Source organism: Megalobrama amblycephala, linkage group LG11 (genome assembly GCF_018812025.1).
Source record: "Megalobrama amblycephala isolate DHTTF-2021 linkage group LG11, ASM1881202v1, whole genome shotgun sequence".
NCBI lineage: Eukaryota > Metazoa > Chordata > Actinopteri > Cypriniformes > Xenocyprididae > Megalobrama > Megalobrama amblycephala.
In genome coordinates, this window is record NC_063054.1 from 15,791,574 (window position 1) to 15,814,453 (window position 22,880).

Below are 22,880 nucleotides of genomic sequence, written 5' to 3' on the forward strand. Positions count from 1 at the left end.
AGGAAACGAGGATGCACAAATAAGAATTGAGAAGCACCCAATGTGTGTTCCCTCTTGACTTCGTCGTTTACTTGCTTCGTCACTTCCGTTTTTCTTTTCTCATGCACTGGTTCGCTAGCTGAACAGCCAATCAGAATGATCATATGGCCCGACGAGGTCCAACGCCGATTCAACATTTCGAATCGGCCGAAACAAAGCCGACGAGGACCAACTTCAGCCGACGGTGCGGAACACACCGAGGAAACTTAGTCGGCCGACGAAGAAAAACTGCCCGACGGCCGACCGTCGGCTTGGTGTGTTCCGGCCTTAACGTTACAACTCACCTCCCAATAGCAGCACTTTTCTTCGTTCTTTCAGGATCGCGTAGGCCATTAGATTAGCCGGTTGTCGTCGCCATCACGGTCAGGCTGCGATGTCACTTGATTGAACTGGTCAGAATCCCCAAGATCGAGCGATGTATTGCGCTTTCAGTGTTTTATTAAATAAATTATACATTGCGGCATTATACTTCACCTGAGTGACTGAGCGAGGGGATTCAGACGATGACCGTTACGTCAGCAACTCTGATTGGCTGAAGGCAGTGAGCAACAAAATCTGATTGGTCACAGACCAAGTTGAAGAGACATTTGATTTCCGATAAGTTTAACCACTCGACATATTTTTTCGCATTACTTGTGCTGCTGGTGTGTTGTTTAATATAGATTTGTGTGTGCGATTGTAAAATGATTCTGCCAGTGTAAACGTAATAAACATTTACACATTTGGAAATTGTATAGGCTACACTGCAGATACTAAATGGGCTTGTAATGCATTCATACTGAAATAAATAGCACAAGTAATATAGTGAATTCTAAGGATGAAGAAGTAAACTTAAAAAATATACTCAAATTTAACTTTAGATACACTACAACTTCAGGATATTAAAAAATGTATTTTTAAAATATACTTTTAGTGCATTGTTACAATGATCATTTTCAGCACACAGTTAAAATATACCTCAAATATATTTTTATAAAGTGCAAATAAATACACTTTTAAAAAATAAACTGAACTTACACTTCAAGTATATTTTTCTAAAATATATTTTTTAGAAAATATACTAAAGTACAATTATGTAATGTAACTCAATAAGATCTTTATAACAGCACAACAGAACGCTAACATAAAATGCATATAAATATCACTCTATATATCCCGATAATTTGACTAAGTGAGATGATATTTAAACGCATAGTTTTATGATCAGAGCTCTGTAGTTTTTATTGTGGGGGAAAAAACAAATAATGTAAAAATAAATGTTCCTCAAAAGCCTGATGTGATGTGTCATAACTGATACTTGACTTGTCCAAAAAAAAGCTTATGGATAATTAAATAACCCAAGTGAAAATAAAAGTACACTTCCATTATGTACTTAAAGTGCTCTTTTTTGCCCACTAATTTTGTACTTAATATAATAAAAATTCTTCTTTAGTACTTTTTAAGATAATCTTAAGAATAACTAAGTGTTCTCTGATGTACTTTTTGTACCTTGAGACACCATGAATGTGAACTAAAATGTACTTTATAAGTTACCACTTATAGCTTATAGCCACTTACAGCACACTTGAACCCATACTGTAAGTATACTGCAAGTGGTAACTAAATATTTTTTTTTAAAGTACAAAAGTATTCCCTGAAAATAGAGCACTTTAAGTATATTATGGAAGACATCCCTAGTGAAAAAAAAGTATACTAAGTATACTTGCAGCAAGACTAATTATTAGTATATTTCAAGTGTGTTAATCATTAGTTCATTTAAAGTGTGCTATTTTGAAACAACTAATTTTGTACTAAGTATATTTAAGTTGAAATTAAGTAGTATTACAATACAACTTTAAGTATATTTAGTATACTTATGTGTACTAAATTGGAACAACTTCAAGTATACTTAGTACACTTTAAGTATATGTCTGTGTAGGAATTAATTACATGCTTAATTAGTGATATTAAAGTGTACTTAAGTTGGGTTATAAGTATACTTTGTGTTAAAAGTATATTTTTTTGTTATAATATACGTTGTATTATAAGTATACTCTATTTCTGTTATAAGTATACTTTTATTTGTGTTATAAGTATACTTTATTTCTGTTATGAGTACACTTTGTGTTATAAGTACACTTTATTTGTGATTTAAGTACATTACAAAATAATTACGAGTGTCTTCAGAAAACACAAGCAATATACACTGAATATATTATTTTACAGGTAATAGTATATACTGTATGCTCAGTACCTTTGGCTTATTCCAAATATTAAACATTACACACTTTGCAGTCAATAACAATACACTTTGTATACACTTTGTACTTTGTATAATATAGTCAACATTTGAAGCGGATCAAAACCTTTAATCAAAGTTGTCCTGACTCTTTTGATCCACTTCAAATGTTGACTACTGTACTTTGAATTACATAATCTCACACAATACAGTTGTGCTACTATTTAAATACAGTTTAACACATTTTCCCAAAGTTGAATGCATTTGTTTTCAAGGCCATTAAAATAAATAAAATGTAACAACATCACTAATGAAGAGACATAATTCATTGACAAATCCAATAGTTTTTATTTAAACTTAGATTCAGCAAAACTTACCATGTTTTTCATTAAAGAAAAAAAAATATTGGACCATGGTGACCCTCTATACACAAATACAAATTACACACTATATTCCATGTTCTGATGAGCTTCCCATAGTGTCTGATGGCACAATGATGACCGCAGAGACTCGTGAAGAACAGCATCTGTTGACAGAATATACCAAAGATATAAGACAGCATGTTCAACACTTTACTCACGTTTACAATAGTCTGTCTAAATCCTACATTGAACCAATACTATTTTTGAACAGTAAATGAGGATTAGCAGCAGGGAACTGTATCAGTATGGCATGTCGATATTGTTTTCGGTACATAGTCAAGCATAAAACACTTTATGAATTAATATCGTACAGAATACGGGCCGATTTGACCAATCATCTGAATGTTTTGGTGCTGCATACAAACATGTGCCATAAACCACCACACAAAAACTCAAAAAGGAGATATCAAGCCGAAATATCGCTCTCCGTTTGTTAAAGAAAATAAAATAAAGTTTGTTAACTGGTAGACTACAACTCACCTCCCAATAGCAGCACTTTTCTCCGGTTCTTTCAGGATCACATAGGCCATTAGATTAGCCGGTTGTCGTCGCCATCACGGTCAGGCTGTGATGTCACTTGATTGAACTGGTCAGAATCCCCGAGATTGAGCGATGTATTGCGCTTTCAGTGTTTTATTAAATAAATTATACATTGCGACAATATACTTCACCTGAGTGACTGAGCGAGGGGATTCAGACGAGGACCGTGACGTCAGCAGCTCTGATTGGCTGAAGGCAGTGAGCAACAAAATCTGATTGGTCACAGACCAAGTTGAAGAGACATTTGAATTCCGATAAGTTTAACCACTCGACATATTTTTTCGCATTACTTGTGCTGCTGGTGTGTTGTTTAATATAGATTTGTGTGTACGATTGTAAAATGATTCTGCCAGTGTAAACTTAATAAACATTTACACATATTTGGAAATTGTATAGGCTACACTGCATATACTAAATGGGCTTGTAATGCATTCGTACTGAAATAAATAGCACAAGTAATATAATGAATTCCAAGGATGAAGAAGTAAACTTAAAAATATACTCAAATTTAACATTAGATACACTACAACTTCAGGATATTAAATAATGTATTTTTTAAATATACTTTCAGTGCATTGTTACAATGATCATTTTCAACACACTGTTAAAATATACCTCAAATATATTTTTATAAAGTGCAAATAAATACACTTTTAAAAAATAAACTGAACTTACACTTCAAGTATATTTTTCTAAAATATATTTTTAGAAAATATACTAAAGTACAATTATTTTAAAGTGTGTTAAAAGTTGCATTGTGAAAATATGATACTAATATACTTTTTATATATTTAATGATAGTACATTTTTTGTTAGTATATTTGCAGTGTACTATAGAAAAAGGGAATATATTTAAAATACAATAAAGTATACTTTTTTTTCACTAGGGATCCCAAGTGAAAAAAAGTATACTTTATTGTATTTTAAATATATTCCCTTTTTCTATAGTACATTGCAAATATACTAACAAAAAATGTACTCTCTTTAAATATATAAAAAGTATATTAGTATCATATTTTCACAATACAACTTTTAACACACTTTAAAATAATTGTACTTTAGTATATTTTCTAAAAAATATATTTTAGAAAAATATACTTGAAGTGTAAGTTCAGTTTATTTTTTAAAAGTGTATTTATTTGCACTTTATAAAAATATATTTGAGGTATATTTTAACTGTGTGCTGAAAATGATCATTGTAACAATGCACTGAAAGTATATTTAAAAAATACATTATTTAATATCCTGAACTAGTAGTGTATCTAAAGTTAAATTTGAGTATATTTTTTAAGTTTACTTATTCATCCTTGGAATTCATTTTATTACTTGTGCTTATTTATTTCAGTATGACTAATGCATTACAAGCCCATTTAAAGGTTCTCTAAGCGATGTCACGCGTTTTTAGGCCAAAACATTTTTTGTCACATACAGCAAACATCTCCTCACTATCTGCTAGCTGCCTGTCCCCTGAACACACTGTAAAAAACGCGGTCTCTGTAGTCTCCACAAGCTCCGAAAATGGAAATAAAAACAAACTGGTGCAGCCTGGACCACGAATCATAATAAACATGCTCCAGCCAATAACCGACAAGAATGATTTTAAATGCGCATTCATGACCGTTTCAGGAAGCACAGAGGGGAGGGTGAGGAGGAGGAGGAGGGAGGGTCTAGCTAGCTTCTGTTTTGTTTGACAACACTTCGAACGTCAACAGGAAGTTACTCCACCCAGGATCGCTTAGAGCACCTTTAACAGATGCGGTTCTTCTCGAGTTTCTGCGGTCACTGCCTCTGTGTAAGCGGCCATCAAACACAATAATGAGAAGCTCATCAGAACATGGAATATAATGTGTCATTTGTATTTGTGTATAGAGCAGTGGTCTCAAACTCAATTCCTGGAGGGCCACAGCTCTGCACAGTTTTGATCCAACCCTAATCAAACACAACTGATCCAGCTAATCAAGGTCTTCAGGATTACTAGAAACTTCCAAGCAGGTGTGAGTTGGAGCTATACAGTGCAGAGCTGTGGCCCTCCAGGAATTGAGTTTGAGACCACTGCAGAGGGTCACCATTGGTCCAATAATTTTTTTTCTTTAATGAAAAACATGGTAAGTTTTGCTGAATCTATGTTAAGTTTAAATAAAAACCATGGATTTGTTGAAATATGTCTCTTCATTAGTGATGTTGTTACATTTTATTTTAATGGCCTTGAAAACAAATGCATTTAACTTTGGGAAAATGTGTTAAACTTGTCCTAAGAAGGTAGTTTTAGGACAACTTTGATTAAAGGTTTTGATCCGCTTCAAATGTTGACTATATTATACAAAGTGTAAGTAATAAAGTGTATTGTTATTGACTGCAAAGAGTGTAATTTTTAGTATTGGGAATAAGCCAAAGGTACTGAGCATACAGTATATACTATTACCTGTAAAATAATATATTCATTGTATATTGCTTGTGTGTTCTGAAGACACTCGTAATTATTTTGTAATGTACTTAAATCACAAATAAAGTGTACTTATAACACAAAGTATACTTATAACACAAATAAAAGTATACTTATAATACAAATTAAGTACACTTCAATATCACTAATCAAGCATGTAATTAGTCTCTACACAGGCATATACTTAAAGTGTACTAAGTATACTTGAAGTTGTTCCAATTTATCACACAAAAGTACACTAAATATACTTAAAGTGTGCTATTTTGAAACAACTAATTTTGTACTAAATATATTCTAGTTGTAATTAAGTTGTATTAAAATACAACTTTAAGTTAACTAATCATTAACACACTTGAAATATACTAATAATTAGTCTTGCTGCAAGTATACTTAGCATACTTTTTTTTTCACTAGGGATTTTTTGAATTACCCTTATGAAAAATAAGTATACTTCAAGTTCATTTTATCAAGTATTGTGACGGGTGCATAGCCCACCTCACATGTTTAGCCTTACCATCGTGTTTAATTTGATGTTTAATTTAGTTTAATTTAATATGGTTTGTTACTTTTATTTTAATCCCATTATTACAAGAAAAACACAGGACAAGTTTAATAAGTTAACAGTTTATTAAAATCTTGAATGTATAGAGGAGTGCACACTTCTTATATTCTTTGCTGATTCATTTTACCTGAGTCCTAGATTACCTGAGTCCATGGAGTGACGGCCACATTCCATGTGGCCGCAGACAAAGGGAGAGGCGGTGTTTCAATTCCCTCATTTGTCCTGTGCCAGAGGAAGTTGGCATCATGTTCTGAGTTAGAGGGGATCTTTTGTGTTATGTTATTTTGTTATGTCATTTAATTTTTTTTGTTGGTTTGAAATTTTCTTTTCTTGTATTTTAGGTAAATGATTGTGTTATGTTAGGTATGATGGTGTATATTTTGTAATTTGGTTTGTGTTTATTTGGTAAAGTTGTTATTTGATATTTACCTTTACTTGGGTTGGTATGTGCTAAATGGGTATTTATAGCAATGAAAAGATGAGCAGAGTGAGTCAGGGTTGTTCAGCCACAGTAACATCATGGGCAGTTGATTGTAGTAGTTTTTGTTATTTTGTTAACAGGGAAGGTTTTGTTTTTTTCCTATGCTTGTTTAATTATTATTTTTTTTATTCTTTTTATATACTTTGGAAATGATTTTCAACCTCCTTGTTAAGTTTATTTATTTATTTATTTTTTTGTTGGGGAAAATAAACCCTTCTTATTTTGCCTACTCCTGTCCAGCTTGTTCTTGGCCACATCACCACAAATGGTAGCGATGAGACTGGCCAGTGAAGGACAGTGTTGAGTAGTGGCAATATGGCTCCAAAGAAAGTGGCAAAGTTCAAACAACAAGATGAAGCAGCTTCGGTGGAGTTGTTGAAGGATGAGCCTGCAGCAGTTGGAGGAGTTCCTCAGGTGGCTGATGACCCGGCACAACTGACTCTGCAGGACCTGGCAGATATGTTTCGCAAAAACATGGAGGTTCAACAACGACAAGAAGTCGAGATGGAGCGGGAGGCAGCTCGGCAAGAGCAACATTGGAAATCAATGCAACATCAATTCAACCTTCTGAGGGAGGAAGTTGATTTTCGTACCAACCCTGATCCTGGAGGTTTGTCAAGACCTGATCAACCTGCTGAAATGCCTGATAATCTGTCCAATGCCTACTCCTGTCCAGCTTGTTCTTGGCCACACCACCACAAGTATGCTTAAGAAATGTTCAAGTATATTTTAAGTATACTTTATGTAGTAAGTATACTAGTATCAATGTACTTGTAAGTGTACTATTTCAATACCACTTGGGACTAAATTGGCCCAATTGAAGTATGTTTAAATGTACTATACTGTAAGTGTAACGGTAGTAAACTTTAAGTACACAACTAGTTCACAACTACGTTTCTCATTTGTACTGCAAGTGAACTTATAAGTATACCAGTAGTTTACTACTTTAATACTATTAGTACTTTAATATTTTTAGTACTAAACTACGTGTTTAGTGCAAGTATACTTGTAAGTTTATTTTAAGTGAACATAACATCACACTTATAGTTAACTTTTTTTTTTTTTTATATTATTTTTGCACAAGTATACTACTATGTTCCTATTTAGGTATTATTTTGTATACTTGAAAAACCTTTTACTGTACTTTAACTCTTTCCATTCTAAAACCATTTTATTCTAGCTTCATGAAACCTTTTTTTATCAACACTTAAATGTGGGTAAGTTTCATTATTTAAAAAAAGCAACATTTTAAACAAAAAGCTGAGAAAACCCATGGAACGATGATCAAAACACAGATGGAGTAGATCCATCAACACCTCCAAAGCTCACAGTCCTATAGCTCATCCTGGGTTCAACATTTCATTCAGTAAGGCAGTTTTGATTTATATGCTGTTTAATGTTTGATGATCATTTTATTTAACATTAGACCCTTTTCACAGACTGTGATGATGTGTTTTAACAGTCATCAATATCGTATATCCTGGAAAGTTTTTTAAATTTGCATTTTTTATAAAACATTGATACATTTATAACACTATACTTATTATATTACCTTTGCATCAAATTACAAAAAACTAGTTGACACTGCTGTGAGGGTGTTTCTAATACAGCAGCTATGGGAGTGACAATAAAAATGACATCTTTCTCTCTTCCGACTGCCATTATCAATCGCTCTCTATTTTTTTTTTTCCCTCTTTTTGATAGTTGTGAAAACACTATTGTGGAGCTTTTTTTTTTGCTATTTGAGCAAATGGAAACACAAAAAATATATTTAACGTATTCTCTCATTCACCACTATAGAATTTTACCCAACTATGAAGACTTCCGCTTCTGATAAACACGGAAATGTGAAAAGGGTCTTTTGCTCAATAGGGGCTGGCTCCAGACTGAGGGGGCGAGTGGAGCTCCATTCAAGGGCGGAAATGCGTCACCTCCACTAGTGGATCTAGCTACAGCTATGGCCACTGGGCATGTGCACATCAATATTGCGTCATTTAATTACTGTATTTGCATTATTGTAAGGGTAGGTTTAGGGTTGGGGTAGGTGTAGACGTTAGTAAAACACAAGTGGAGGTGACGTATTTCCTGTTCGAGAATGGAGCTCCACCTCCTGTTGCAAGAGTAATCTAAAAGCCACTGGAAGGCAAGCCTGCAACCTTTAGCCAAAAAAGCATAACGGCTAATGCTAATGCTCCGCCTCTGGCGGTACGCAGGGAAGGAGACCAGAGGCCATTTTTTAAATGGATGTCAATGGATGAGAGGCTTCACTATGCTGATTAAACAGCTTTTGTGGGGAAATAGCTAATCATTTAATTAATCGACAGCCTGTTCACTAATCTTCAGCATGTTTTACACAAAACAATACTTTCATTGGACACTATATATAGATTTTAGCTTGATAAAAGTTTTTTTTTTTTTTTTTTTTAAGAGAACTCTTAAGGCACATTAGGGAATGTTGCGACAGGCAGGACTCATTTACGGCATTACCAACAGCAAATGTGCCGCATTACTGTTTAACAGATAGAATAGATGTTGTGTAAAAGCCACTGGAAGGCAAGCCTGCAACCTTTAGTCAAAAAAGCGTAACGGCTAATGCTAAGGAGTTTTGAACAGCGGGCACTGATGTCACTGCCATTATACAATAGGTTGAGAGGTGCCGCACGTGATTAAGTTAGCTGTTACGCTTTCTCCAATAGTAAGAGATACAGACCCTCTCATCTCCCTATAATATACAATCTCTGGTAATCTTCAATGTTTCAGCTTGTTCTTCTCCTGCATTTTGAGCCAGAAATTCTGTATCATCTCTTTCAGATGATGCGTAACAGCACCCCCTACCGTATAGCCTGAAAGTTCAGTCAACGGCAAGGAAAGTGTTACGGTACACAGGAGGCAGACACAGATGTAACAGGTAACGGTTGTTTTATTGACCACAGTAGAGCAGAGGAACACACACAGGTGAGTGAACTGGTTGTAGATAGGTTTGAGCAGGTAGTATGAGGTATAGTTACTGTCCTTTCTTTTGCAGGTAGATACACGCTGGAGCTTGGAGATCGCTGGAGAACTTGGGAGCTGGCTGGAACACACCCACACAGCAGACGAGGCACACAGAGGGAAGGAGACACGCTGAAGACAGGTGAGTATACGAAGAGGAGTCCTTGAGGTAAGCATAACAGTGAGTATATGCAAATGAGACCGGACATGGAGTGCTGTGTGAGTGTGTGCTTTATAGTGCTGTTGATGAGTGGAGTAATGAGGTGCAGGTGGCGGTGATCAGTACTCTGGAGACAGTGTGCGTTGTGATTGGGTGATGTTGGAACCTGACGTGTCTGTGACAGAAAGAGTGAAGATCTAGATTTTAAGTAAATTCCTAAGTACTACCAGTGGACTAGCCTACACAAAAATTCAGATACTCAGAATTAGGAATATATCTAGTATATCTATAAATCTATATAGTTTTCTTTATAAATCAATATTTTCAAACAATGTATGTTTATAAGACAGTATGTAAAACTGTGTGGTAAGTATTTAATAGGCTACTAACTCAAAAGATTAAACACAACTACAAGGCAAGTATACTTAGAATACTTAATTATACTTTTAATTATATCTCGATCAAAAGACTTACCGTGTGAGACTTTTCTGTCAGTATAAGTCAAGTATACTTGCGTGCAATTTTAAGTATATTACTAATAGTATACTTGAATAAACTTCTTTTTCATAAGGGTATGCTAAAAGGCTCTTAACCTGTTAAAAATAATAAACTATCAATCAGATGACAGAAGGCATCTAGTGGATTATGTAGCTATAACAGTTTTTTCAGCAAAGTTTTGATCATGTTGATGTTAGAGACTTTAGAAATATATGTATCAAATATGAGACAGTAGGCTTTATAGGATAAAAACCTATTAAAGACCCCCTGTGGTGAAAATCAAGTTTTTAATGTTGTTTATATGTCTATGTAGTGCTTTAATATACTTTGTCACAAATTAAAGTGACAGCTGACTTGAAGTAAAGCCAATAAAGTTCATGATTTTGTCCTTCGAAATATTTTAATACTATAAAACATAGCTAAAACAATATTGCTCTGAGCGTGTGTGTGTGACCGTGATTCCTGTGCATATTCAGTCAGTGTGTCCTCGAACGCCAAGTTCTGAGAGAGCTATTAATTCCATTAATAAATTCTGATTTTGGCCGCCTCTGGAATGGATCAAACCATAGATATTAACCTACCTGATAACTTCAAGTAAATACGCTGGAAATCCGCGCTCATTCAAGGATGTGCATTTATTTCATGTAGCCTATGGAGAAGGCATGGTCGTCTACAGGATTTCATTTGAATGTTTTTTTTAATTCTGAAAACTCCAAAAAGCAACGAAATTGTCAAACATCCATTTAGCGCACTTTCACAGAGGAAAAGCGGCTGCTTGTTCTCTTGATACTGTCTGTTTTACTCAGAAACCGCTTCAGGTGATTCAGTGAGAGAGCTGTCCAAACGAATGCCAGTGGATTCAGACCACTTTGCAAAGGCGTTTTACCAATTCATAATTTAAAACACAATTTAAGCGTCAGAAAATATGAGCAGTTCAGTTGCACAGCTGTTAAACTGAATATACGAAGCGAAGCAAGCTTTTTTCTTAAATATCCACAACACAAACAACAAATTGCTCGTCACTACAGCAACAGTACACTCTCCAAGCTGGTATGAGCGAGTGGAGGTGGGGCTAATTTGCATATTCATTAATCCATGTATATTAAATGAGGCAAGGGTGTAGAGTTACATTCAAGCTATTTTAAGGCATGAAGAAATTTTTTTCACCTGAATTTTTTTTTAAATATGTCATTTTGGTGATCAAAGATGGCTTTTAAGGGATAAAATAATTGACTACAGGGGGACTTTAAGGCCTAGCCAAGTTTGAGCTAGGTGTTTGAGTTCAGATATCAAAACCACTGCTCAAGAAAACATTTGTGTAATATGATTTTTGAAAGCCTAATTATAAGTCATTTTGTTGGCCATTTGAATAACATTTCACATGTCTTCAGCAGCATATATTAGAATCAAATGGCTATTTGTGTACTGTTATGAAATGAGCTAATGAACTGGTTTTAAATTTTTAGTTAAATTTATCCTACACCATGCCCTCCAATGAGTTGAGCCTCTATCTGTGTTTGAAAGGATCACCACAGTACTCATTCGTCAAACAACCAGTTAATTGAAAAGAAAAGAAAAAAAAAAGCTGAATGCGATAATCGGGCATCCACTCAGAGGGTTTATAGCATGTGTGGCCTGTATCACTTACATCTGTGGTCTCAGTGGGTGGCAGACTGCGCAGGAGTACTGAAGGCGCTCCACAGCCACACAAACAGAGGAAATTTTAGATCCTTGCAGCCCAGAGAGAGTAAACAGCACTGTAGCCATCAAGTACTGGCAGGGTGCCTGGAGAGCCCGCACTTCTGATGTGGACGAACCATTTGTAACTTTGTCATTGTGTTGCACTATGCCAGCATTATTCACAATGGTAATTTGACTTATGAAATTGGCAAGCAAAAATACTGGTGGATTTTCAGAGTAGCCTTTCAAAAATGTACATTCTTTTATGTTTTCATCCTGAAATGACAGAAACTTATACAAACAAAAGGTTTGAGCAACATTTTAGAGCATAAGTAATGTTGTTGCAGACCTCTGGTCTAATATCTTTTGGTGACCCATTTGCAAATTATTGCATAAATCAATGGATAAGATCTGTATAGACGAACAAGATCCTTGAGTTTTCTCTGCAATCTTAATCCTATAGATTTTTGTTACCTTGCTCTTTGACCTCCTTGTCCTTGTTATTTAATCCCTGCCTAAGAACATACTGACAAACATGACAACATGCACAAAAAGCCTGGCCTGTCTGTCTGTCTGTCTGTCTGTCTGTCTGTCTGTCTGTCTGTCTGTCTGTCTGTCTGTCTGTCTGTCTATCTGTCTATCTGTCTATCTATCTATCTATCTATCTATCTATCTATCTATCTATCTATCTATCTATCTATCTATCTATCAACAATTTGGATCTTCTAACTGAAAACAGATTTCAGAAGAGGAAAAAAAGCAGAGGGAGATGAGTTTCCAGTTGCTGGATATGTCTAGTTAAAGCCAAGCACATGGAAAAACAGAGTAATCAAAAACATGAGCCCTGATGAGTTTTCTAACTGACCAATGGCTGATGGTTGTTAAGATAAATGTATGACAGGTATTTGCTTGGTAGTGCCAAAAAGTTCTCCACAGAGTGTTAGTGCTTAGCATAAGTTAGTCCAGATGTGAAGAACCTGAAGAATCTAAATGACCTAAATTAAAACTGACATATGCATTTTATTCAAAGAAACAAGCAAGAGTTTTTTCAAACTCATCTTTGTATTTTTAATAGAATTTGCAACTTGCAAAATCATTAAGTACACATGATAATGAACAGCAAACATCGACTTGTTTTAATCGTCATTAAAGAGGTGTTTGAGAACATGATTTCCCTTTTTAGGTCAGTCTGTCTTGAAGGACTCTAGGTAGTGCACCACCTGAATGCATGATCGGTTCAAAGCGTCAGTAAATGTACGATAAAAATACAATAAATACTGTACATCACATGCCAACACAGAAATACTGTTCTTGCCATTAATGTAACAATGACCATATAGGAAGCAATCTCTTCACAACAGCAACACCAGAAACATGGATAACAATGCTTCATCACGCAAATATACATTTCAATAAATGTTAAATAAAGTGCCAGCCGTAGCATGTGCATATTCAGTCTGCATACTCTTATGAATAATATTTCAAAATAGAGGTCTGGAGCAAGTATTAAGTAGTTCCCCTGCAACAGTTTCCAAAAACATCAGCATTATGCATATTCGCAGAACAGCTAAACTGCAAAACTTTACATAAGCATATTAAGTATCACATTATAATATTTGCTTTACATTTGCCGGCTCATTCCCTTTCTGAAATATTGACACTATTAAAGAACTAATTGACCATTGATTGTTATGGAAAGATTTCCCCTGAGTTGGCAGTGAAATTGTGCCCATTCACTTTTAAACATCCCCATAAGTCTAGAGCAGAGGTTCTCATTTATAAATACAGTGGGGTACAAAGTTCTGAGACCACACTGAATATATGGGATTCAAAATCTATTAGGATTAAATGTTGATATATAAAAACAAATAATAATATTTTATACATGAATTAAGATGAATAATAAGAACAAAAATGATTCTATACAATTTCTAGGGTAATCAAATAATCAAATTACATTGACCACATGAGCAACTCTTTTGTACAAAGGGTCAGACTGAAGCACAAGATGCTCTTTGGAACATTCTCAAATCATGCAGGATAACATGATCATCAGGTTTTGCACAAATGTGGAACTCATGTCAGCTTGAGTTCTGCTGTCATTCAAACAAAAGGGACATACCAAACTATACTAATAAATTTTGAAACTCATGTTAGTTTTTCAATTCAACTTTCATTCAAATTGTTATTCTGATAATATAAGTAGTAATACAACTGTATTAAATTTGAAAAAAAAAAAAAAAAAAAAAAAAAAAAATTTTTTGTGTCAGTCTTTTGCACCCCACTGTATGTGTTTGCAGCAGCAGTAACAACAACTGTTTGTATAACAAAAATGCTGTATTGATCCTTCCTTAAATTTTCCACAATATTCCAAACAAAATAAAAGCTAGAGGCCTTGCAAACACAGTAACGACAATGCGTCCCACAACACAAGACTGGCTCTATACTGCATAATTATGTGGCTGGTGTTTTTTTTTTTTTTTTTTTTTTTTTAATGGGATTAAGCACCACAGCAGGACGGTGAGTCAGAGGACGGATAGTAATTTGGTGATTTAATATTCTCTGGCCTCCTCCAATTCATTCATGAAAATATCCTGTTGGGGGTTCTCCGTGCAATGCAGGCCATTATTGGGTGGGCGGACTGCATGAAACCTGCTCCAGTCTCCTTTGCACAGTATCCAAGGCACTACATCCACCTTGAAATGCAGCTCTGGAGAGAACTCTGTGCTTATTAGGTTGGGGGTACCTGCCCCCTTGCCCCTTGTAATTAGATGCTTGTTGTCATCATAGCAACAGTGCTGGGCAGCCAGGGTGGTGCCATCTTTTGATAGGCCAGAACGCAAGCAGGAACGTGCCGAGGGCTTGTAGATGTCCAGCCGTTCTTTTGGGCTGCTAGCATCCCTCCATTGGAAGGTTCGGTCATGCTCGGCATCCAGCAGACTTACTATATTGTTGGAGGCATCTGAAGGATAGGTGCACGGGCAGCTGGGTAATTCAGTCAATACCTGCTGCAGGTAACGCTGAAGAAACTCACTCTTACAATTCAACCACTTCTCACAGCTGTCAACATCTGCAGAACAACCAAACCCATTACATATTAATCAAATCAACTGTAGCATAGTGTCATTTGCTTAATAGTTGATTAAAATGTTATTTGATAGTTTTCTGTATTAGATTATAAAGATTTACATGTTCTGATGTGAGTAACTGTGTGCAAAGTTCATATAGACAATATATTGCAAAAAGTATTAAAGGTGCCCTAGAATTAAAAATTGAATTTACCTTGGCATAGTTGAATAACAAGAGTTTAGTACATGGAAATGACATACAGTGAGTCTCAAACACCATTGTTTCCTCCTTCTTATCTTATCTTAAAATCTCATTTGTTTAAAAGACCTCCGAAGAACAGGCGAATCTCAACATAACACTGACTGTTACGTAACAGCCGGGATCATTAATATGTACGGCCCCAATATTTGCATATGCCAGCTCATGTTCAAGGCATTAGACAAGGGCAGGATGTCTGGATGTGCACAGCTGAATCTAGACTAGGTAAGCAAGCAAAGACAATGTGAAAAATGGCACATGGAGCAATACAACTGACTGATCCATGTAACATGAATTTTTAGTGAATTTGTAAATTGTCTTTCTAAATGTTCTAGCATGTTGCAATGTACTGTTAAATGTGGTTAAAGCTACCATCATTTCTTACTGTATTCACAGAGACAAGACTGTCGTTATTTTCATTTTTTAAACACTTGCAGTCTGTATAATTCATAAACACAACTTCATTCTTTATAAATCTCTCCAACAGTGTGTAATGTTAGCTTTAGCCACGAAGCACCATCAACTCATTCAGAATCAAATGTAAACATCCAAATAAATACCATACTTACGCGATTAGACATGCTGCATGACGAACACTTTGTAAAGATCCATTTTGAGGGTTATATTAACTGTGTGAACTTTGTTTATGCTGTTTAAGGCAGTTGCGAGCTGGGGCGGGGAGCACAATAATTTAAAGGGGCCGCAGCCTGAATCAGCGCATATTTAATTATGCCCCAAAATAGGCAGTTAAAAAATTAATTAAAAAAAATCTATGGGGTATTTTGAGCTGAAACTTCACAGACACATTCAGGGGACACCTTAGACTTATATTACATCTTGTGAAAGAACGTTCTAGGGCACCTTTAACTTACAAGAAACTGTCTTATATTGTTTAACACAGTTCACATATTTATCTAATTTTACATTGCAACTGCTTAATTCAGGTTTGTCTTCATTCTAAAGACAAATAATAAATACACACACAACAATCCAAATACCAAAAAATGGCATAATGGCAATGGTTTCTCAGTTTATTTATAAATCCAATCCAAATGGGACTTTAAAAAAAAATTAAGTTATTTGCCATCTTGGTATGCCAGAATTTAATTATCATTCAGTCTGAACTGCAAACACGAAATATCACCTACAAACAAAATAAACTGTTAATTTGTAACCAACTGGTGTTAAAGGATTAGTTCTCTTTCATATGAAAATTAGCCTAACCTTTACTCACCCTCAAGCCATCCTGGGTGTATATGACTTTCTTGTTCCTGATGAACATAATCGAAAAAATATTAATAAATATCCTGACACATCCAGGCTTTATAATGGCAGTGATGGGGTTCAATGAGTATGAGCTAAAGAAAAAGCTTCAATCCACATCCATCCATCATAAATATGTGCTCCACATGGCTCCGGAGTGTTAATAAAGGCCTTCTGAATCGATGCGTTTGTGTAAAAAAAATATCCATATTTAAACAAGTTATGAAGTCAAGTATCGAGCTTCCGGACTGCCTTCCGTATTCAACGTTTGCAGAAAGTGTAAAACTCTTGCAGTTCACAAATCTTATGCTATGTCATGCGCCTTCCCCATTCAACTCAAGGAAAAAGCTTAACTGACGCAATGCCAGTTTACACTTTCTTCGTAACCTGTATACGGAAGGCAGTCTGGCAATAGTTCGATATTTGACTTGATATTTTTTTACACAAATGCATCGTTTCACTTCAGAAGGCCTTTATTAACACTCCGGACCCATGTGGAGTACATATTTATGATGGGTGCCTGTGGATGGAAGCACTTTCTTCAGCTCATACTCATTGAACCCTATCACTGCCATTATAAAGCTCCGATATGCGTCAGGATATTTATTAATATTTATGCAATTATGTTAATCAAAAAGAAGAACGTCATATATACCTTAGATGGCTTGAGGGTGAGTAAAGCATGGGCTAATTTTCATTTCAAAGTGAACTAATTCTTTAAGGTGATTTATTGGGGGACGTGTGGCAGTGTTGCCAAGTCTGGGTTTTTCCCTTGGAATTGGGCTACTTTTACACCGTTGGCATGGATTGTTTTTAATAACAACCCCCCCCCCCTCAGAATTCACTTTTTACCCCCCAGAATGTGACTTTTTACCTCCCGAAACAAGGTTTTTACCTACTGGAACTAACCCTCACCCCAGAACACGACTGAGCAAGTTTTGGCCATGATTGGGCGGGTTTTGAATAGCAGTTGGGCTGGTTTTGTTACGCAAACCTGGCGACCTTGACGTGTAGAGTCAGTTCCCCCACTCCACAGGTGTACACATTCCATTAACATTTGACAATCAGTGTTTTGTTAAAATGTAAAAATAATCAAACAATTTATTCTTTAAAAATATTTTGCCTGAAAAATGTATTTGTGCAATATTTATTAAAAATAAATGTCAATAGATTGTTATTCATAATTAAACTTACCAGTGCCAAAGGGTTCTGTACCATTCTCCATCTCAAATGGAAAGACATGTGCCACACTGTTCCAATCATCTGAAAAAATCAGTATTAACACAACATTACATAAAAATGGGTTTGAATTAAAAATTGAAAACAGACAAATTTGTGAGTACTGAAGTAACCTGGGCATGGAACAGGGTCACAGCTTCGGGACTCAGTGGATGTGCAGAAATCTCCACATGAACGTGAGCGGGTCTGGTTGCCATGGCCACAAGTGACACTACAGGGACTCCATGCGCTCCACTCTTCCTCTTTTTCTTCTAAGAGGAAAAGACTAATGATTTTAAATATTTATTTGTGGTTTTGGCTAAGAAAAGCACCCCTATTGTTTTTATAGGTTCTGAATGAAACCCCTAACCCCTAACTTAAGTACTTTTCAAAAGATCTTAATGCAGAAAGTAAATGGAGTAAAAGTGACCACTTAGCAGTTGAAATGGCCTAGCAATCACTCCAGCAATGTCTTAACAATAGTCCCAGCAAATGTATAGCAAAACACTAACAGCCACTCACTACACAAACATACCTCCCCAAGAACACCATAGCACAGTAGCATCCTGGAAACCACCACCAACAACACTCTAACACCATGATGGCAACTTTTCCACAGACAAACACCTGTAAGCTGAGTAAGTAAGCCTAATATAGCCTCCAAAAAATTAAAACAGACCTCAAATGGTTGATTAGCTTTTAGCTTTGGGGGAGATCTCAAAACACTCCTCAAAACTCTTCACCAAAAACAGACTGCAGATAATGAATTAAAACAAACACAATGACTTCTTCCTTCTTCTGTAATAAAGACTATAGATTAGAGGCTAGCTTGTTTAAACATTTAACTTGAATTTGGGTGGGGTGCCAATGATATTGGACACACAGTGATGGCACCCTGATTACAGGCAGACTAAGAAATGATGAAAAGGAGGCGTAGGCTCAGCGACTATTCTAGCTGGCTTTGTAGAAGTGCCAAATTGCGAAACCCACAATAGCCACAGGGCTAGTCTTATATCAGAGGTTAATCAAAGCAGGAATTGCCACTAAATCCAGAGAGTCAAGATTTGGATGTTTAGCATTAGCAGTTACCCCTGCTAGAAGATGTCGGAATCAAGAACATTTTTAACGGGCTATTATATTGAGTCTGTTTAGGACCCCAAAGTGATTCCTTTGGCAGAAGGGTACTCTATTCAGTTCAAATATATTTTGTCCAAATGTAGGGCCTCGTGCAGCAGCTGAGCAACTGTCACTGTGATCAATGGGAATTCTAACAGATAGCCTTCCCCAGTGACAAGATCATTTCTTCATTAACACTGAATGTTTTATGAAAGTCTGGTCTAGATTGAGGCAATCTTAATCGCAATGCTTAATAAAAATGTTTTTCCTTGACCCCTCCACTTAAATCCCCATTCCATTTTATCCTTGTATCAAGTGAAACAAGACTGTACAGCTACAGCGCAAAGTGAGCAAAGTGCGCAATTCTCACCATGAAACAGACATGCCCTAGAGAGAAAAAAAACAAAAAGCAACAGAGGCATAATGTTATGCATGGCCTTGAAAAGCCTAGGATTCTTGAACAGGCTTAAAAGACCCAGCCGCTCTGGGCTGGATGGGGGTGGAGGGGGGGTTGCAGGGTCTGGGGCCCAACCCGTGGGACATAAAAAGTAAACGGATGACCCCTCTCACTCTGTGTTCCCGATCTGCGCTCTAATTGAACACAAGCATGGGCTTATTTGTTCAAGAGAATGTACTCACGCTGCCATTAGTGAGCGGATCGGGCTCCTCTTCAAACAGCCGTCTTCTCCGCAGAGTGGGACCAGTGTCTACTTCAAAGGTCCGACACTCACAAATACCCCGTTGCTGGCTGAAAGTTTAGCCCTTACCAGCTTGCTCTACCCTTCCTCCCCAATATCTACATCTCTCTTTCTCTTCAGCTATGCTCCAAATCACCTTTACTTGACTTCCGGCAATACAGCTTCCTTAAATTCTTCTTAAGGATTCCTCCGGACTGACACCATCTTCATCTGCTTAAAGTTCTGATTATGCAAATTCTGGTCTTGCTTAAAAACAGCTGCTTTATTCTCCATTCCAGTTTTAGTTAAATATTCTTTTAGTTAAAATAGTCTTACTTCTAAAGGCTCAAGACCTGTGTATAGAAACAACTAATACTGTATGTAAGAGAGCACTCACCATAATAGCTTTGAGTCCATGGGCTTTCCCAATTGCCATCTGTCTTGTCCAGACCACTAGGGAGGGGCTCCCCACTGTCATATTCCAGTGTGTAGTCATCCTCTTCCTCCACTGCTTGGCCAGTACCATCATCGCCGGAATCTGCATCCGTGTAGCCCCAAAATAAAGGCCAGAAAAGCTTCTTTCCACCCAGCCATTCTACAGTAGAGGAGGGAGAAGATGTGGGCCAGTCATTGCTCCATTCTTTAACCAGGTCCATCTCAACTTCCATAGGAGGGTCATCCAAAACCTCGATGGTCACCTACAACCAAGGATGCAAAGTACACAGGGATTAAAAGCATTGAATCAAAATAGGACTGAACATTGGGAGTTATTTTTAGAACTTAAAACACACACCTAATGAAGGCAACAAAGACAAATCCTGGATGAGTAATGTCATGCTTCTAGTCTGGAGAACAGTCAGTGGTGGCAGTTTCAGTGGTGAGTCACTGATCGAGTCTCTTGATTTGAGCTCAATATCAAATCAAGCAGAATTACTTCCTCCTCATCTTCAAGACCTATTACACTTAATTACATCCTATAAGGAGTGATGACTCACTATGGATGCTGATGAATCCACTTTGGATTAGACATTAGCCTCAGAGAAGAGAAACCCAGTAATGGCTTATTATATCCGGCCTTGCATATTATGACTTGCCCCACTCAATCACCAAAAGTTTTGGAAGAGGAACTCACTAGCATCATATAAAGCATTTCACAGAGATGACTACCAACCCTTGTGTGCTCTCACCTGAATGTTTGGGTTTTGGGAGCCAATGTCAGCATTTGCCAGGTCTGGAAAGTTTTTCAGGTCTAGAACAAAGGGTTTTGATTCTTCCTCAGGCTCAGGCTGTGGTAGGACAACTGTAGAGCGATGCTGGAGCCACCTGTGTTGGTGGGAATACAAATCTTCCAAATCACTCTGGACCTGGTTCTCCTGGTGCAGGAGATCATGGTCATTGCTAATGACCCTCAAAGATGTCTGTGGATGTGTCTGATGAAAAACAAACATAACATGCAACAATAAGTGCTAATTGCACCTGCATTGCAGCATTTTGGAACATCTATAGTGACTTTACTTGAAAAAAACATTTTAGTTACTGTTATGATATTTCCTTAGAGAAGTCATTCATATATTGACAGAGTTGACAGTGACTTTGCCCCATGATTGGAGGGCAAAGTGAAAATGAACACATGTGATGAAAAGCTTATTAGTCAACTTGTACCCAATTTTCACTGTGATGCTGATTCTTTTGGCCAGCCTCGCTGGGGGACCTGTAAATCTTTCTCAGAACCAGCCAGAGTTTCTACTGATTAAACAGCCTATCACAGACTTTTTCTTTTTCTTTCAAATTTTGAGAACATATTCTAACATCCAAATCAGTTTTATTAAAGGATTAGTTCACTTTCAAATAAAAATTTCCTGATAATTTACCCACCCCCATGTCATCCATGATGTTCATGTCTTTCTTTCTTCAGTCGAAAAGAAATTTTTGAGGTTTTTGATGAAAACATTCCAGAATTATTCTCCTTATAGTGGACTTCAATGGCCTCCAAACGGTTGAAGGTCAAAATTACAGTTTCAGTGCAGCTTCAAAAGGCTTTAAATGATACCAGACGAGGAATAAAGGTCTTATCTAGCAAAACGATCCTTTCATTTTAGAAAAAAATACAACTGTATATGCTTTATAAACACAAATGATCGCCTTGCACATGCTTCTGCTTTCCGTATTCTTCAAAAAGCTTATACTGTATGTCCTACACCTTCCCTATTCTATTTACGGAAAAAAACGGAGCTGGTGCCACGTTCGTTCCGTAAGTTGAATAGGGAAGGTGTAAGACATGGGGGTGAGTAAATTATCAGGAAAATTTTATTTGAAAGTGGACTAATCCTTTAAGATACTTCAGATATGACTTTTGTATGTTAAATAGTTTTTTTTACAAGAACCAGGTGTCCATTATCTGACCGTCTGTTGTGAAGTACCATCAAACTCATTCTTTGTTCATGGATGGGAGGTAGAGAGGTGCTGATGTTGGTTTTACAGGTTCATACTCTGTGGAAAATGTGTAACGGGTTTTGGACGCCCATTGGATGCTGTTACTATCACTGTGTGACTGTGTCTTTGGCCTTTTGTGGTGCATCTTACGCTATTTGAACATTGAACATTAACATTGTAAAAATCAATTACAATAACATTTAGGTCTACTCCTGTTGAGTCAAAATGTTTTATTTGTTTTATACAGTTCTGAGCATGAATGCAATGGTGAATCAGAGGTGTCTAAAGTCTAATTTCTAGAGACGTAGGGGTATTTGATCTTCTATGTAAGAATTATTCTCAATGTTATCAAGTCTTTTCTTCCTGGAAGTGTCAACAAGAGGGGCCAGGTGAAAGAGTAGTTGCTGTTATTCAATAAAGACTAACAAGGACTATCAGACTGAGAGTTTAATTTCCTAAGTGTTCAGAATGGAAACCTAATCTCTCCTTAGATCCTTAGTCTGCCTGAGGCCATCTCTTGTCTTTCTCTGTATTGTTAATTCATTGTAAAATCATCGGTGGAATGTGGCCTGTGCTGCCAGTGGGCTTTCTCACCATCACGAACATATGGCATGAATTCCAGAACCCGAAACAAAGCCTTATGCGCTAGCAAAAGACCACGCATTACACACACAGCCCCTATTGAGCTCTCTGGTGAGACACATGGACACGATCAGCTCACACACTTTATGTTGGGGCATTTGGGAAAGCAGTCGTTCAGTGCAGCCTAGATTTATGTGACCTCCAATATCAAAGTCCCAGGACTGCGCCAT

General features: G+C 36.6%; 1 protein-coding gene across 1 annotated transcript; it reads right to left on the bottom strand.

Moving 5' to 3' along the window:
• Nucleotides 1-14,503: 14,503 nt before the first annotated feature.
• On the bottom strand, nt 14,504-22,880 carry ism2b (isthmin 2b). Its single transcript, XM_048208084.1, has 6 exons — nt 22,740-22,880; nt 20,823-21,065; nt 20,033-20,333; nt 17,977-18,114; nt 17,819-17,887; nt 14,504-15,104 (listed from the first exon to the last, which is right to left on the bottom strand). The coding sequence occupies exons 1-6, from the start codon at nt 22,878-22,880 to the stop codon at nt 14,587-14,589; spliced, it is 1,410 nt and encodes a 469-aa protein (XP_048064041.1). The 3' UTR covers nt 14,504-14,586.

Coding starts and splice junctions, on each gene's coding strand:
- ism2b (XM_048208084.1), bottom strand. CDS start 22,880: ATGGCGCAGTCCTGGGACTTTGATATTGGAGGTCACATAAATCTAGGC. Junction 20,334..20,822: donor CCCAAAACCCAAACATTCAG/GTGAGAGCACAC, acceptor CCTTGGTTGTAG/GTGACCATCGAGGTTTTGGA. Junction 18,115..20,032: donor ATGGACTCAAAGCTATTATG/GTGAGTGCTCTC, acceptor TTTTCCTCTTAG/AAGAAAAAGAGGAAGAGTGG.